This window comes from Vipera ursinii, assembly GCF_947247035.1.
Source record: "Vipera ursinii genome assembly, chromosome: 5".
Lineage (NCBI taxonomy): Eukaryota > Metazoa > Chordata > Lepidosauria > Squamata > Viperidae > Vipera > Vipera ursinii.
The window spans coordinates 42,466,107-42,485,073 of NC_139518.1; the positions used below are offsets into that span (position 1 = coordinate 42,466,107).

At 36.0% G+C, this 18,967-nt stretch overlaps 2 protein-coding genes across 3 annotated transcripts in view; both read right to left on the reverse strand.

The window, feature by feature from the left end:
* The window catches only part of WDR33 (WD repeat domain 33), a 66,657-nt gene extending 55,000 nt beyond the window's left edge, over positions 1 to 11,657 (reverse strand). For both annotated transcript variants that reach the window (XR_014492741.1, XM_083364583.1), the window contains exon 1: positions 11,528 to 11,657. The gene's annotated coding sequence lies outside the window, so the exon portion shown is untranslated. The remainder of the gene's footprint in view (positions 1 to 11,527) is intronic.
* Positions 11,658 to 13,097: 1,440 nt separating this feature from the next.
* POLR2D (RNA polymerase II subunit D) lies at positions 13,098 to 18,174 on the reverse strand. Its single transcript, XM_083364304.1, has 4 exons — positions 18,032 to 18,174; positions 16,248 to 16,428; positions 14,387 to 14,482; positions 13,098 to 13,652 (listed from the first exon to the last, which is right to left on the reverse strand). Exons 1-4 carry the CDS (start codon positions 18,102 to 18,104, stop codon positions 13,574 to 13,576), a joined length of 429 nt encoding a protein of 142 aa, XP_083220430.1. The 5' UTR covers positions 18,105 to 18,174; the 3' UTR covers positions 13,098 to 13,573.
* Positions 18,175 to 18,967: the final 793 nt, after the last annotated feature.

An 18,967-nucleotide genomic window follows, 5' to 3' on the forward strand; every position in this document is an offset into this window, starting at 1 on the left:
ATTACTGCCTACCTGATCAGAAGTTATAATTAAGACAGGTAAAAAGCCATGGTTAACAAAATAGTTTTACTCTATTATAATCATTAAGAGATAATAGGGCTGGTTCCAAGATAAATTAACCCAGGATTGCAATTAAATCTATTACGTATACAGAATCCATGAATGTTCCAAAATAATTTTTAAAAAATATCCTCATATTTAACCTTTATAGAAGGAAAAATTATGGAAAATTTTGCTGTTGAAACAATTAATAATTTTTCTGAGTATCTTGGACAATGTCTATGTAGGAGAAATTCTAATGTGCAAAAATGAGATATGAATAGAAAGCTACAGTTAATTATAGGTTTCCATTAGTTCAAATTGAAAATCTGAAATCACAATTTCAAATTGATTTAATTTGAAAACCCATTAATTATAATTCTACTTCATATGTTAATTTAAGTTACTAACATTCAGTTGTCTAAATACAGCCTCACCCATTCCACAGATCTCAATGTAGGGACAGGACAAATGGCAGTTAGCAGGCAATGTGTCTTTGAAATGAGAGGACTTGTTGCAGGCCTTAATCCTAAGAAAATTTTGAAGAGGCATAAGGACTACAGTACTATTATGGGGAAGGAGTTGTAAAGACTTTGGAGAAACTTCATGAGCAAGTAATGTAATTATATAATATGTTTTGGATCCTAGCTCATACAGGAAAATTTTTAAAAATTATAAAATTCATTAAATTACAAAGGCTGTATCTATGAAGAAAATGAATTACTAAATCTATAAAGTGTGGAAATGTACTTTCCCAAGAAAACCTAGTGATGTAAAACTGCTACATTTCTTAATAAAACTTCACTGTCCTGTTTAATGATGTTACTTAGCAGGGGTGTCAAACTGCCGGCCCGTAGGCCAGAGATGTCATGAGGAAACCACGCCCACCCCATTGCCGGCAATGGGGAAAAAGTTTCAGTACGTCATGCAACGTCACGTGATGTCACGAGAATAGGCCTGTATTTCTTTGTAAATAATTAATACTATTTTAAACTGATTTTTCTCAATTGTTTTATTTTTGAACTGCCCATTTCCCTCAGGAATTAAACTTCATATTCAATTGTTCATGTACTGAATTCATTATCCTGAATGAGGAATGGCACAATGCCTTTAGATGAAACATATTAACAGTACAAACAGTGTTTAAAGGATTGTATGGGACAATTTAGATGTAGCACCTAACATGCCAGAATTTATTAGGATTGCTGCTACATGGTACCCGATTACTACCTACCAATCTTATTAGCAGCATGCCTAATAAATTAAGACTACTGGTCTTCTAACAAGCCAAAATATAAAACAAGTCTATGATTAAAAGAATGAAGCACTCACTGATACTGCTTCCAACAGAATTTCCCTGTTTGGTTAGTTTTGCTGGGAGCTTACTGTAAGCTAAACTAAACCATCCTAGTTTTAGTATAAACTATCAATTGTGGCTTCAACTGCAGGGGGCCTTCAACATTAGGAATACATTTAGAGCCCATTTGGAAAGCAATTCTGCCTGTCATCAAAACTACAGGTACTCTTGCTTAGCAATGGTAATGACAACTAGATTTCAGTCATTAAAGCAATGCAGACTTAAAGTACATCATGTGAGTGCATTGCTTAGTGACAGCAATCCCTGTCACTAAGCAAAAATTTGGGCACATTGAAGATTTTCATGTGATTCCAATTGTGAGCTCCTACCGGCTTCCCACAAATAAAATGAATGGGGAAGTCAATTAGTAGTTGCATATCCCGGGTGGCTGCCAATGAGCAGGTGTTACGAAGTGAGGTGGGGAGGGTTGCTGTGGTGAATATGCACAGGCTGGAGAGCGGGAGGTGTGGGGTTATGCAAATGCATGCAGGCTGGGGAAGGGATGCTTCAGTGCGAGTGCTCTATGGAGTACAAGATCCCTGGGAACTCGTATTCCATAGTGGGGCTCCTGGGCCAAAAAGGCAGTAGGAATATCATCACTCCAGAGTAAAACAAGATAGGAAACACAATTAGATGAGCTATATCTACTTTATTCTAAGGTTACATTAATAGAATCTTGCAAGTCGGAAAGTACAAAGCTTCCCACTGCCACTTTTAACTGCTTGATCCATTAGGGTAGGTCCTTTTCTAAGTTTCTTTTCCTGACGATTATCCAATGGGGGATCCTGCTCCTCTTGCTTTATTGTTTCCTTAGGCAGTATCTTTTCCCCTCTTTCCCCCCCCCCCAGGTCGTTCCCGCATTCTACTATAAGAGTGACTTGCAGTCTTCCCTGCTGGCTTCCCCATTGCCTTTGCTTGTGAAAAGCTGGCAGGGAAGGGTGCAAAGGGCAATTATGACTATGAAATGCTTGTGTCACTGTGGGAGCTGAATAAATGGTCCTTAACCAAGGACTCTTGTAATGTTTTCTAACGTACTGGCTGAGATAGTATTATTCAGTTTGCTGGCTCTATTTCACTGCAAAAAGAAATACCTGCCCTCAATTGCTATTATGCATTGTGGCAAGTTTCTCCCCCCCCCACAGGTGTCTTTAGTCACTGCCCTCCCATAGGCATTTTGTTGTGGCTTGCCAGGCTATCACCTTATGATCAGACATCCCCTTCTGAATCTTCCCCCCTTCCTTTCTTTGATTGCCTCTTTTTAAAAGACTAAGTAAAATTAAGCTGACTTTGTAATAATGCCACTTGGGGGGGGGGAAAGCCCTAATAAGCAGGCATATACATAGAATGAAGGCTACTGCTAAGCTTGTAAGCCGCCCTGAGTCTTCGGAGAAGGGCGGGATATAAATGGAATTAAAATAAAATAAAATAAATAAAATGGACAACACCTCTTCCCCCTACCATGAGGGGGCGGAGGTATTTCTAGGAAGGATGATGAAGAATGCCAGGAAGGCATCAAACAAGGTCATCCAAGGAGTGAAGGCCATCCCGGCTGCTAAACTAAAGCAAGCAAGTTTAAAGTACTCAGAAATTACTTACAAGATTGTCCGATACTATAAAAGAGGATACAGAAGAAAAACAAATATTATAAGATAAAATGAAGACTTGGGATTTTTTTTTTAAAAATGCCAGTTTACGAAAGTGATAAAAGATGCTATGGATCTGAACACGGATTTTAAAATGCCAGAACATAAGAGTGATATGAAAAAAGATGCCACAATGGATTTACAAATGAAACCACCTGATGTCTTAATGATTAAAAGAAACATAGAAATAAGAACAACCTGGTGAGCACTCTTATTTTGGACTTGATAAAAGGATGTGTTAAACTAATGAAGCTGTTCCTAAGAGGAGACAAAAAGAAATGATAAGAAATGTGTGTGTGGGAGGGACATTATTTGATGGGATTAAAGACCAATAAAATAAAGAAATAAAAAGTAGACTTGTTTAATCAAGTTTCTGACAGCTATTAATGGAATTTCTTTTTGACCATGATTGAACCATATATAACCATAAATGCCAAGAGATTTCTTCTGCTTGATTTCTTAGAGAAAATGTTAAATCGGAGTACAAAATGGATTTATTAGATTCAGATTAAAATTTGTTAGTATTTCTGTTAGCTCTTAACTGAATTAGCTCTGCTATTAGGACAATGAGTTTTCATAATTTAATTATTGAGAAGGAATGAGATATGGGAAGAAAAATATTTTTAATGAAATGTTAGAATAGAGTTAAGTTATGTTTCTCTGGAGAAAGTGGAAATCGTGTTTTTTCTTATTTCTTATTTTCTATCTTTTTGCACTTCTTGTTTACTTTTTATATTTTTAAGTTTTATCAGTTTTAACTTAGTATTTGTAAAACTCTAGTAAAAATTATATTTTTATAAAAAATATAACATAATTGACAATATGGTTTCAGATGATCAAGTCAGATAGCAGTCAACATGCTACTAAGAACAAGCTGAGGATCTTGTATTAATGTGTTTATTATGTGACTATATTAAGCAATTTGGAATGTCTAGTTGATGTTGCTATACAGGAAAAGAAAATCTGAAGGTGCAAACATAAAATTACAGTGGGACACAAAACTGAAGAAACATGAGCTTATTAGGTAAGTTTAACACAGTGAAAGATGAAATGAAGTGTTTGCACATTGACATCTTAGGCATGAGTACAATGAAATGACTGGATATTAATTAGACTTCACAGAAAATTTTTAAATATCATTATGGTCCGTGTTCATGCTCAACATTAGTGCAGGAGAACAAGTTGTTGTTTTATGGTCAAGTTCAACTTGAAATTGATAAAACATGAAAAAAATGTGCTGCTTGTGATTTGGAAAGTGGACTGCCTAAGTTGGAAATACTAAAAAAATGTAGTTGGGCTTTATGGCTTAGGGAATTAAAATGAGGCAGAACAAGTTATCAATTTTGGCCATTCAATGATTTCTTCATTGCTAACACAGATTTCAACAACCAAAGTAATGTCTATATGCATAGACATCACCAGATGAAATGGAGAGAAATAAAACTGACTTTATTTATTGGTATAAAGAGAGGGAAAAATACAATTATAACAGCATATACATGGTCAGGGTATGACATTAGAAAAGATCACAAACTGCTCATTTGCAAGTTCCAAGATAAGCTAAAAAAGAAAGCCTATCAGTTTCCATGATATGATCTTGACCACCATTTTCAAGAACATCAGAAAGTGTGCTTTGGAAATCAAGAGTCTCTATGATAAGAAACTAACAATTTCAGAAACTAACTGAATAAAAAAAAATCAAAAAGCTGTCAGAAGTGACAAGAAGCAGTATTACAACATCTGTAAAGACACTGAAGATGGAAATAGACAAGGAAAGTCTTTGAAAACATTTATAAACTCAGAAAGAGGTTCCAAGTTGAACTTGTATACTAAAAGCCAACAATGGACAGACAGTAACTGATCCCAGTAGGTCAAACATAGGAGTATAACTGAAATTCTGTAAAGTAGAAATGTCCACATCCAAAATAACTTAGAAGTTCTGCTTCCAAGAACTTCTAGTACAGAAGATGAAATCAGAACAATAGCTAAATCATTACCAAGTCAGAAGGCTACAGAAATTGATGGAGTAACTACAAAAATATGGCAAGCAACAGAATAAGAATCTGTAACTGTTCTAATCAAACTATGCCACCCATTCTGGAGGATGACACAGTGGTCAAGAGAATGGAAAGTCAGCCTACACAATACTAAACAAGAGACTTTGAGTGTGGAAACTCATGTATCATCTTTAATTTCACATGTTAGCAAAATACTCCTGAGGAGCCTTCTGTTCAGTTTACTGTAGAGCCTTACACAGAAAGAGATGCCAAATGTTCAAGTTGGCTTTCCAAAAGCCAAAGAACATGTGACATTACTGCTAGTACAGTCTGGATAATGGAAAGCCAAATAATACCAAAAAGAAGCTAGTATGTGCTTTGCTGATTACAGAAAGGCTTTTGATTATTTCAACTATACCAAACTGTGGCATGTGCTTAGAAAAATGGGAATCCCAAAAATATCAATGTGCTTATTCAGAACGTACACACAGATAAGAAAGCAACAATCTGTATTGTACATGGTAAAGAAGTGAAAGAAGACTGTATGTTATCTTTTTATTTATTCAGCCTATGTACTGAATATATATTGAGGGAAATTGGGAAAGGGAAACACATAGTTTTAGCTATGTTTGAGCATAGTTTTAAAACTAAGGGAAGAGGCATCAATAACCTGCACAATGCTGATGACACTGCTGATAGTCAAAAATCTAAATGATTGCAACACCTGATAATGAAAGTCAAGGAGCATAGTGGGAAAAATAGAAATAAATTTAAATATAAAGACCAAACTAATAACAAGAGATAACAGCAAGTCTTAAAATTGACAATGAAGATACTGAAATGGTGGATAGCTTTAAGGTTCATCTACAAACAGTAAAGAAACCAAGAAATATACACAGATTAGCACATGGTAAAGAAGCAACAAAGGCCTTAGGAAAAAGTATTCTGACAGCCTACAAACATCAGAAATATACAGACAATGGTTCTTCCTGTAATGTCCTATGGAAGCAAGAGCTGGAGCTGAGATCAGGATAGAAAGAGTACTGACAATTTGAGCTTGGGTGTTGGAGAAGACCCTGAGAATACCACGGATAGCAAGAAAATAAATAAATGGATTACTAAACAAATCAAACCAGTGTTCCCCCTCGAGATGCAAATAACCAAACTCAAAATATCTTGCTTTGGACATATTATGCAAACACCTAGGTCTCTGGATACGTCTATAATGCTTGGAAAGATGAAAGGAAAGATGATCAGCAGCAAAATGGATGGACTTACAGTAATGAACGAACTGATGGAAAACCTGAAAGACCAGGTTGGGGAACAGATCCTCCTGGAGAAAATCTATCTACATCGTTGCTGAGGATACCAACTTGACAACAGACAATTAATGAAAAACATTAAGATGATTTTTGCCAGTTTGTCATTCCAGTGTATGTGAAATAAGGATAAAACAGAGGAGCTTTTTTTAAACTGGTCCACTGTTAAATGCAAAAGATACCAAAGTATTATATATAAAACTGAACAGGAAGTGCTTCAAATAAATGATCCATCAACAGAACCACATGTTCTTAAAACTCAGGAAAGGAAAGTGATTGATGTTTGCTTTTCCATGTAGATGAGCAGGTAAAGAAACAGGAGAATCCCCACACCTGACCCTAAACACCAACATTTGGATTATTGTTGTAATAATATTGTTGGGCCAAACTATCTATTTTACAACCCAATCTAAGTATAGCTGATCCATTTCAAAAATATTTAAACTGATTTGCCTAACAGAATAACTCCCCTATGGGAGAAAACCACAAGCAAAGACATAATTACTTCATCTATCTATAATGAAACTGCAAGCTTCATTGTTTTGTGAGAATGAACTCAAACACAAGGTAGACAAGATGTGCACTACAGGCAATCCCCAACTTACAAGTTTGTTTAGTGACTTCAAAGTTACAACAGCACTGAAAAAAGTGACTTATGACCATTTTTCACACTTACAGCTGCTGCAGCATCCCCATGATCATATGATCAAAATTTAGATGCTTAACAACTGACTTGTATTTATGACGTTTGCCATGTCCCAGGGGTCATGTGATCACCTTTTGCAACTTTCTGACCAGCAAAGTCAATGGGGAAGCCAGAGTCACTTAACAACCATGTTAATAACTTAACAACTGCAGTGATTCATTGAACAACTGTAGCAAGAAAGGTCATAAAATGGGGTAAAACTGACTTAACTGTTTTCACTTAGTAACAGAAATTTTGAGCTCCATTGTGGTTGTAAGTCAAGGACTACCTGTACTAGACAATCTACCATCACCTGATCTAAATATATTTAATAAACAATAAATCAAAATCAACAATAGTCTCTTTCCAAGCGTACTTGAAATATACATAATCTGATGGAGCAATCTGACAAAATGAAATAATTGCTACCCTGGTTAGTTAACAAATTGTTAAAACATATTAAAACAATTAACACAAAACAAAAAAGAACAAAGATGGCAGAGATAGTAAACCTAGATGCAGCAAATGGGGCTTCAATCACACTTACCGAAGGCCTAAGTGAAGAGTAGGGTCTTTGAGGCCTTTTGAAACACCAGCAGAGTGAAGTCTGTTTGAATCTCATTTAGAGGGCAGGGGCTAAAGTTGGGGTGTGCTTCTGGAAGCCTGAGAAATAGCATTTTTATTTGTGTCCTGCCTTTATTATTTTTAATAACCAGAACAGCCAGACCTGCCAGACCAGATCAGCTGGGCAAATATTATGGGAGACAGGTCGCTCTTCAAGTAACCATGCCCTATGAGATGTAGGGCTTTATAGATAGTGAGCAGCACCTTGAATCACAACTGGAAGCAAACTGGCAATCAGTGCAACTTGCAAAGCAGAGGTTTTATATGAGCATATCAAAGAATGCCCATCATTAACCATGCCACTCTATGATTTGAAGCTTCTGGGTGGTTATATGTACACTGCAGTAGTTAAGCTGTGAGATAACTAGGGCATGAGTGACTCCCACCATCTCAAATATTTGACAATGTAGCGAAATACTATGCCTGCTTTTCAATGGTCCTTTGATGTAACAGTTTAGAACTGTGAAAGATTTTCATCTGGCCCAGAGAAATCATCACATGGAATGAATGGTTCTATATAACTGTCAGACATTTCCACTAGGTAGATATTAATCTGGGAATTAATGATATAGACAATTAATGATAAGGTATGTATTTTCTGGATTTTAACAAAATAGAGCAATTTTTTTTAAAAAACGAACATTTAATTTTGAAAGCTGAGTTTATATTTGATGAATATGCCTTATTCACCCTAATGACAGTTGGCGTATTAAGTCAGACCCTTAATCTTATAACGTCAATGTGTTTATATCACATTCAAGCAGAATTTATAAATACACTCCAGAATGTTCATTTTGCACCCTAGCAGCAAGACTATCTAAATAAACCAGGCTCTTTCCATGATCTGCTATGTTTAAACTGGAAAAGTTGGCTTCTTCTCAAAAGCCAGAAAATTGGAAGTCATATTTGTTGTTTGTCTGAAGGTAGCTACTATGTACATATCTGTATGTCAAAGGACTAATTCTTAATTTAAATTTTGAAATTGCATGCTGTAATTATTCTTGTATACTAATAGCTTTATAAAGTAAGGTATATATTTGAGGAAAAATATATAACAATGTAAAATGTTTTATCTTAGCAGCATGCAAAAATTTCAAAACTACAAAGACACAGAAAAATTACACTCTTATTTCACTTTTTAGGTGACAATTCTTAAAATACAAATATAACTATCATGCTATTAGATTTCAAGATTAAAAACAGTGAATTATTCTTCATGTGCTCTTTACTGGCAAAGGTAGTAGAACTGTAATTCAATTTCACTCAGATGGAGCCATTTCTATTTCAGAAGTGTTTTACAAGCAATTTTAGCAAGTGTGCTTTTCAAGTTTTACAGCATGTCAGTTAAAAATCTTAGAAACACTTTACTGTATGTTAATCCTCAATACACTTAAATATGCATATCTTTTCCTAAACTTTCAACCTAGCGCAAAAATATAATTAAGAATCCCAGATCTATTCAAATTACCTGCAGAAAAAGTTAATCAAATTCATTTAACTTTAGAAACTTCAGTTAATCCCACATATCTATGGAGTACAACTTTTATTTATTTATATTTCATATTTCTAAATGGCCCATCTCCGTTAAAGAGGGCTCTTTATGGCTTCCAATACCAGTGGGTTTGCTATTAAGCTTCTGTAACTTCTTTTCAGAAGCCATGATTCTAAGCAATAGTTCCCAGAAATTCTACAGTACTTAAAAGAAGTAATTATTTAAGTTCAGATGCCTACGATATTTAAGTGATCCACAAATATTAGGAAAAAATGCCAGAACACAATTTGTAGATCAAACAGTATTTCCTCTGACTTATTTCAGTTGTTTCTAGAAGTATTATTACAGGATCACATTAAGATAAAATGAAATTTTAAATGGCTGGTATACTGAACAGTCAACTATCATATTAATTATAGGTAGAATAAAAGGGATTATCTAGAGACTTATGTGTTTTTTAAATACAGCCCTATGAATAAGTACCCACTAACCACAGTAGAGAAAAGAAATAGTTTTAACCATTTTTTTCTTCCTAATCAATTGTAGATGACCGAGAATCATCTAGAACCAGATAAGAAACAGTATAGGGCATTTCAATAAAGAGAAAATTGCAAAAATGACCTTGTTATCAAAATTATCTGCTAGACAAACAGCCCTGCATTTCATATTATTTTTCCATGAACAAAACAACATACAACACTCTTTTATCAATATGAAGTTATTTTTACAATAAAAAATAGTCTGAGCCTAGCCTATTTAGTTTACTTTCTTTAAATGCCTAAAAGATGCAGCATTACTATAAATGACTTTGTATTTGCAAGTTATGATTTAACTAAGTACCCACTGACTTTGTATGTGTCCCCTCCACATAGCATTGTTTCCACGGGGAAGTCCCAAAGGTGATTTTTACTAGACTTTGTTCTTCCTTGGAAATGTTTTAATTCTCATCCAATATAAGTATAAATCCTTCCATTCTCCACATTCAGTCAGAACTGAAAAAGTTATCCTGGATGTGAAGCAAAACAACTCCAAAGAAAAACAAAGAAAGTCCAGCTGTCTTTTGAAAAATCACTTTTGGGACAACCATAACTTGGATGACTGAGAATCTCCACAGACATTTCCACACAGGGAACTACTTATGAAAGCCACACAAATTAGTTTGATATTCAAATTTAATGTAAGAAAAATAGCTTTTCTGAGGAAACTTCATACAAATTCTACCTGGTTAACTTATTTTTACATGTGACTATTTATTTGCCAAATTTACAGATATGTGAAATTAAAGCTTCTAGTTCAAATACAAAATATTTTGAATCATTTTATTTGAAATAACATAAGACCAGGATGTTTGAGGACTAAGCTAATAGCTATGAACTGCTTGTACCGTAGTAATACTTCATTTGTGTAGTTATGTTTTATCTGAAGATTAGTTGCAGGGTCTCAAGATTCTAGTAAAATGCAATGACCCCCATCAGGTTTCTACCTAGACAAGGTATAAATGATAACTTGTAAAAATACATTGAGAACTTCAATACATAATCACACAATTGAAAAGAAAAGACATCAAAATTCTATTAACTCTACTATAAGGACCTAGCTTCTAAGAATATGTAAGCATGAGTATTGGGAAGTTACACATTTTTATAATGAATGTATTAACCTTTAGCACAAACTGTAAACTAATACTCAAAATTCAGAATGAACTTAAATTTTCAAAACTAAGATTTGTAATTAAAAACCCTATGCATAATTATATTTTGAAAGGAAGATGGTAATATCTGCAAACTGTGTAAGGATTTTGGAAATATAAGAGTGACTTCCAATGTTACCAATCTCTAACCTCTGTAGCAGCTCTGCAAGTTTATCAGTGTAATACCTCCTACATTAAGTTTGCACGTTTTAAAAGAATGACTAGAGAACACACAATGGAGACGAGATGTGAACAGGAAAACTCGGCTCATGTTATACACGTATAGCAACTGATCTTGACCGAAGAACCTCCGCTATAAGTATTCTCCACCTCTTAAACTTAGGATGTGACTACATAATCTTGTCCTAAGGAAAAGGACAGGATGTTGGCTACTTGCTTGCTTTTCCCAGTTTCCTTCCAGACACTAAATTTCACCTCTCGTTTAGAGTGAAGGACTTGCAGCTTTTATTGAGCTACACTTCGTAGCTTTTATCTAGCCTTTCCTCTTCCATTCACGACGTCTGCCTATGCCGGCTTTCACTCTCAAACCCATTCGCCGCCAGTTAACAGCAGCAGCAGCAGCAGCCCTCGCGGCCTAAAAATGGCGGAAACGGCTTGGATCTTCCGACGTACTGGGCGCCTCCAGGCTACTCCCCAATTTTCTTGATGTGAAACACTCACAAAAAACAGCCGCTCACGGAGTTTTATACCGTGGGGCCTCGACGTCCCGAACAATCTTATTCCGGAAGCTGCCGCCTCACGAGCCGTCTCTGCAACAATCCGCCATCTTCCCCAGCAGCGACTGGAGACGGTGCACATGATGAACGTCATCAGGTACACCAACCAAAAGTAGGCGGGCAGAGGTAAGACTTCAGGATACGCATGCGCTCTTTGATAGAAGCGCGATACGGCATCTTTTTGCGACTACCATGGAGTGGTGGGATAGAGGCTTCTGGCTAGCTTTGCGGAAGAGGAAGTGTTAATGTAAACTAAAGAACGGAAAGGGAAAGCCCAAACAATATAGGATTGTAGTTTGAAAAAGGCACAGTTCCACCTGGGAAAGAACAGTTATGGCTGAATGTCAATTAATCACTGGCCAACAAAAATAGTAATTTGTCAAACTGTTGTCATATGAGATGCTTACATGGAAGAGGATAAAAGTATTTAAGGAATTATTTCACCAAGCAGTCAGAGCTGAAGAAGCTTCTTGGATGAGAAGCGAAACGTCTTCAAAGAAAAATAAAGTCCAGTTGCCTCGTGAAAAAGTATCTTTGGGGTTAATCATTAGATATTACATTACTACCTAAAAATAAAAACCACCCATTGTGTTTAATGTTACAAATTTTTTTATTTAATATTAAGTAGAGACACCATTATTAAAATTACATTCATTTCTGCAAGGAGGTTCCGTATTAAATAGTATCCGCTCTTACTATAAGTGGTGACATTTGTGAGACTTGAAGAAAGTCATTGACAGTTTACAGCCTGCCTTGGAGGTAGTATTGTAAGAATTGCAAGATGGAGGAATGAATTTTAATAGCTGATAGCAGTCAATTTGTTTGTGATGTGTAAGATAACTTCTATAATAACTGCATTTGTTTTGAGCAAATTTCTATGAACTAAGCAGTGATGATTAAATAGATCATGCGCTAAACGTGATCCTTTAATAATATGCACTATTGCTTTCCAATCTTTAGTTTTAAAAAAGCTAGAAATATTATCTTATTTCAAATGCACATGAATCCAAAGTATACATAGCAATGCATATACTGTATTTAATAAGGTAGTCCTCCACTTACAACAGTTCATTTAGTGCATGCTCAAAGTTACAACAGCACTGAAAAAAAGTGACATAACCGTTTTTCACACTTACCTTTGTACCAGCATGATCAAAATCCAGATGCTTGGCAACTGGACCATATTTATGATGGCTGCAGTGTCCTGGGTTCATGTGATCATCCTTTGCACCCTTCTCATAAGCAAAGTCAATGGGGAAGCCAGATTCACTTAATAACCATGTTACTAATTTAACAACTGCAATGATTCACTTAACAACTGTGGCAAGAAAGGTTGTAAAATGGGGGAAATCACTCAATAAATGTTTCACTTAGCAACATAAATTTTGGGGTCAGTTGTGGTCATAAGTTGAGAACTACCTGTATTTCAATAGTAAAAACATTAGATCTAATTTAATAATCAGTAATCCTCTTCCCCACCTTTATAAAAACAATGAAAAAGGACAGTCACAAGATCTTAGTTAAAAATATCTTACTTTAATTTGCAATTATTTTTGAAGGAGAAAGCTGAGTCTCAAGAACAAGCACAATAAAACCCCCCAGGTTTATTATGATTCTACTGTACTGCTACAATTCTCAAATAGTAATTCAAATTAAATACAGTAATATTTATCCTACTTTACACATGACATATTCAAATTAGTATTATTGGACCCAAAAATATTATTTGCACTCTTAAGATGAAGTTATGTTTAATATTCACTTTCAATCAGCTAAAACCTTCCTAAGTTCTGCAATTTATGCCATTCAACTGTTTAAATTCTTCATCATTAAAAAGTTCATAAAACTGGGAAACATAACTTGGCCAAAATACAAAATACTATATTAATATTCATAGATGTTGGCCTCAAAAGGAGTACAAAAAAACAAGAATGGGATCCTCAATTCCCCTCGCAACCCCACAAAGTTCAGAAGAATCTGGTAATTCATGTTAATATTGAAAACTTCGTTTGGTCTGAATGTCATCAAGAATTTGCTGCAACTCTTCATCTTCAAACCGACCCTCTAAGCTGAAAGATAAGAATAAGCAGTATATTTCTGTTTATATAAAAAAAAGTTTTGATATATAAGCTCTCTGAAACAGAACTCCAGGGCACCAGTTTCCAGAGGATTGCAAGAAACTACCAATAGGATGTAAGGATTTTTTCCTCTCAATATTATTTAAAGGTAGACTATTTCAATTTAGACTAGACATGTGACTAAAAAAATACTAATTTCTCACCCCCACTTTGCTATTAGTTTATAACATGTATCTTAATCATTAAAAATGTGATAAAATTATAAAAACAAATTAGTTGAACTACAAACTGTAATAAGGAATATATTTAAACAAGGCCTCCAGGAAGGCCTGGAGGAACATTGTCCGTGAGGTCATGATGGGTCGGACACGACTTCGCAACTAACAACAACAAATTTAAACAAGGGTGCATTCAGATTTCCTCTTCCTATTTTTTGTTTGATAGAATCAAGCCTATAACTAATTTTAATTAAAACAGAACATAAATATAGCTAAGAAATTACAATTTAGCAATTTTAAAGGCTGTTGTTCCAATCGGCTCACTATTTTTAATTTCATAATATTTGACCCCAAAATTGTCATTATTTGACTGAAGAATGGATATTTAAGTCTAAATGCTGTTTTTTAACTAGGTAATGAGATTGTGGCAGTTCGTTTTTTCTGATGTTTGAGAATCACATTCACTTGAATCATGAAAAGCTTACCCTTTTACTTAGGGCAACTCACCTGGGAATTAAAGCTTTGGCTTCTTCAGCTGTTTCAGGACCCAGATTAGCTAAACATGCTAGTTCAAATTTATGGAGCTTCTTCTGGAGCAATAAGCTGCAAGAAAAAAAATACAATTTAAAATTGAAAAGATGTACTGCAGTAGAAATTCTTTTTACAGTACCTCATACTTTCAGTGCAATTTTACTATCATGCGTGGGAGAGTATGATATAGTCTACAGTGCAATTCAAGGACACATCCACAAGTACCCAGAATATATGTATGCATGCGTGTACTTTATATAAAAAATCTTTGCATCAAAAATAACACTTCTATTTTAACATTGGTTTTATATAACACAGCAATTACAGTTACATTATTTTAACTTAATTTTTTTTTACTTTGCGTCTGTTCTGATTAACTATCCAGAATAGTGTCCTCAATTCCTATATTCTTACCAGTTACAAAACAGGGGAAGATGGTGAAGTTCCAAACTTGTTCCATTATTCTGTTCTTTTCTATTTATGGCCAATATCTATATATTATATATATATATATTATTTGTATTTATTATATTTATAACCCATTTTTATTTTGTACAATTCAAGGTGGTAACCATATTGCTTCAACTTGTTTCCTCAATACCTAAGACAGTTACATTGCTCTCCAAATCTACATTGTCATTTATCACTTTTTTAAAAAAACTTTGGGCTGATTAGGAATAGAGTAATAGTTTGCCATGGCAAATCTAGACAGCACACTAAAAAGCACAGACATCACCCTGTCAACAAAAGTGCGTATAGTCAAGGCTATGGTCTTCCCAGTTGCAATGTATGGCAGTGAAAGCTGGACCATAAAAAAGGCTGAGCACTAAAGAATTGAGGCCTTTGAACTCTGGTGCTGGAGAAGACTCCTGCGAGTCCCTTGGACTGCAAGGCAATCAAACCGGTCAGTCCTAGAGGAGATCAACCCTGACTGCTCTTTAGAAGGCCAGATCCTGAAGTTGAAACTCAAATACTTTGACCACCTAATGAGAAGGAAGGACTCACTGGAGAAGAGCCTAATGCTGGGAAAGATTGAGGACAATAGAAGAAGGGGACGACAGAGAATGAGGTGGCTGGTGGAGTCACTGAAGCAGTAGGCGTGAGCTTAAATGGACTCCAGAAGATGGTAGAGGACAGGAAGGCCTGGAGGAACGTTGTCCATAGGGTCACGATGGGTCAGAGATGACTTCGCAACTAACAACAATAGTTCTTATTCACTGCAACAGAAGAATAATGCTGTATGCTGCTGTTGCTGTATTTTCCCACCACTCTCTACCCACTGAAGCCACCCCAGCTGACCTTTGTTGTTACTTACCTCTCTTCCCCTCCACTAAATGCCCTCAAGTTCTATATCACATAGGCTGTTGCCCATGCTGTGCAGGTCATCTTTACCTCTTGCTGCCAGCACCCTGACTGTCAGCCTCTTGGTGGGCTTACCTCACTTCAACAACCTCAGTCTGTCACCAGCTGGGAGGGCCCTTTATGCGGAAGATAGTTCCTCCGCTGATGTTGAAGTAAGCAGGGAAGATTGCAAGTGGTGACCATGTAACTGCAAGGCATTTGGCAACTGATCATAAGATGCCAGGCATCCAGATTGTGATCATTTTCCTTTGGTGGGGTGTGTGACAGTGAGAAGTGCATTACAGGCTAAAAAGATTCTTTCTGGGGCATTTGTAATAACAAAATATCACTAATCGACCCTCATTAGGCAAGGAATATTTATTTTATGAAATAGTAAAAAACAACTTTGTACTAAATTTTATCCTTGTTCAGTTTAAAAAGACCATATTAGCTCTCTTATTACCTAATTAAAATTATTTTTTTTAAACTAACTCACCTGCGAACACTAGCAATTGTCTCCCGGTTTTTGAAGCGGCTGAAGCGACCTGTATAATTCAAAGTTTTCATAAACAGTTCAGAAAGTTCTTGTTCGTCTTCTACACTCTCATTCTGCTGTTTCCGATGTTCCAGAAGCATGTGCACTTCTGAATTTAAAAGAGTTTCAGCAGTTTCAAATTCTGCATATAAATATAGGTGCCAGGGAAATAGATTAAAAAGAAAGAAAGATAGATTAATAGTGGTATTAAGCCTTGACTATATGCAAGGCAAAAGCATAATAGTGTTTCAGGCTGTGAGTGAAAACATCTTTACCTAAATGCATCTCCACGTCAAACAGAAATAAAGCAAACCATTAATCCCTATGTAGCAAAAATAAGTTTGAAAGATTCTAGTTATTGTTTCTTATACATATTTGTGTCACCTCACAGGAACTTTTACATATATGGAAGAATTGAAAATGTGATTTCTTCTTGAAATGATAAGCAAGGTAGCTTTTATCACCTTCATTCTGCAACAAAGCATATATCACTTCTTACAATGAATCTTGCAATAATCTTCTACCTATGAATGTAGAAGCTATATTGTAAAATTTATGATACATTATCTTCCTTAGTCTTTTCATATATCCATCAATTTCTAAGTTTCATATTATATTAGCAATTCCACATACACATATACATTTTTATATTACTGCAGATTCAGAAAGGTTTATGATTCCCAGTCACTTTAAAGAATAGAATTTATAAACATTACCTCGATGTTCACAAGTTTCAATCCAGTTAGATAAGCATATATCCCCACACTATTGTTACAACTGGTAACACATGCTTAGAATATATAAGTGAAACAGCTGCCAAAAGAATAATATCTTAGTTTTACAGACAAAAAAATTAAAAACTCCTATTATTCCCCAAATATAGATAGTCCTCGACTTATGACAATTGAGCCCAACATTTCTGTTGAGTGAATTTTACCCCATTTTACAACCTTTCTTGCCACAGTTGTTAAATGAATCACTGCAGTTGATAAGTTGGTAACACGGTTAAGTGAATCTGGCTTCCCCACTGATTTTGCTTGTCAAAAGGTTGAAAAAGGTGATCACATGACCTTGGTAAACAGCAACGGTCATAAGTATGAACCAGTTGCGATGCATCTGAATTTTGATTGCATGATCATGGGGATGCCACAAAGAGTATAAGTGTGAAAAATGGTCATAAGTCACTTTTTTCAGTGTTGTAACTCTGAATGATTACTAAATGAACTGTTGTAAGTGAAGGACTACCTGTATAAGCTATGTAGTCCTGCACAAATTATTTGCCAGTCAATTATCCTTTGCATGTATGTAGAAGGACAATAGTGATAGGATACTACTTTATTATAATCATGCATGGAATTATGACGATAAATATAGAAAAGGATCTCAAGCAGTCTCCCACCCAGGAAAAGCCAGGGCTCTTAGCTTTACATTTGCTACCCCTGGTGCTTCTAGCCCACATACCTAACATGGATTGAAAACAAGAGCGGGCCTTTAAAAGTCACAGCAGGATCTTTTTGTACATCTAATATGGATTACACTAGATTGCAAGCTATCTCCATCTGGTGTCCCCCCCCAGGCCAACTCTTCAATTCTCAGCCGCAGAGCTCTTACAATTCTGAAGAACACCAGATGGGAAAAGACTATTAAATGATCCTCAACTCTGTCTAGTTCTTCAATGTCCATACACGGGAATCTCCTTTCTTAGCTTCTCCGGCTGCTTTAGTCTCCCCAAGACTGCCGCTCACCCTTGGGAAAAACAAGCTGAGATGCATCCTCTTCCACATCTACGGCGCGAATGTCAGTGCCACCTACCGCCATCGTTTCATCCGGCCCCAGAACACGCGCAGCGGGCCGGAAATACGAAAAACGAGCAAAAACATGGGCGACTCGTTCCGACGCCCCCTGGAGGGGAGAGAACGAAGCGCTTCCGTGACGTTGGCCCCAGACAGGGACGGAGGAGGTGGGCCTGAGAGAAAAGCGAGCGCAGGCCTGAGATCGATGCGCTCGTATCGCAAAAGCGCGCGCTTGTCCCAAATATATTAGCTGATGTATTCCGTAGAGCCGCCTCCTCGTAAGGAAATTCAGGGTTTGAAAGCCTTGCTTTAGTGAAATTTAGTTTAAAATTAAGAACAGACATAGGGGGCAGTGCTCTGCATCTTTTTTTATCTTATTAGGAAGATTCTAAAATATGAAGAGGATGATTAGAAGTCAGGACAAAAGGAAAGATTACTAGGTTATCCTAGGGCAGGGGTAGGCAACCTCGGCTCTTTTATGACTCATGGACTTCAACTCCCAGAATTCCTGAGCCAGCTTGGCTGGCTCAGGAATTCTGGGAGTTGAAGTCCATGAGTCATAAAAGAGCCGAGGTTGCCTACCCCTGTCCTAGGGTTATTCGTTGACTAATTAATAAATGTTTACTTAAATTGATTTCGTTGCTTTCAGTATGATTTATTGCGAAGTGAATGGAGAAATACATGTTTCTGAATTTTTTGCAGGTTTGATAGTCCCCCTCATTACATAAGTTGCCATGAAAAACGAAATTTGCTTTGGAAATGTGCTTTTCTTGCCTCCCCCCTTCACCCCCCCCCAGGTTCTAAATAATCTTTATTGCATGCAAGTTTAATATTCTAGTATATTCTGGAAGGTTCAGTTCAATGCATAGGATTTGCTTTCCTTGCAGA

Excerpts from the sequence above, each read along its gene's own strand:
- POLR2D (XM_083364304.1), bottom strand. The coding sequence starts at position 18,104 with ATGGCGGTAGGTGGCACTGACATTCGCGCCGTAGATGTGGAAGAGGAT. Across the intron at positions 16,429-18,031 it reads TCAGCTTGTTTTTCCCAAGG|AATTTGAAACTGCTGAAACT; the intron begins GTGAGCGGCAGT and ends ATTTATATGCAG. Across the intron at positions 13,653-14,386 it reads GCCAAAGCTTTAATTCCCAG|CTTAGAGGGTCGGTTTGAAG; the intron begins GTGAGTTGCCCT and ends CTTATCTTTCAG.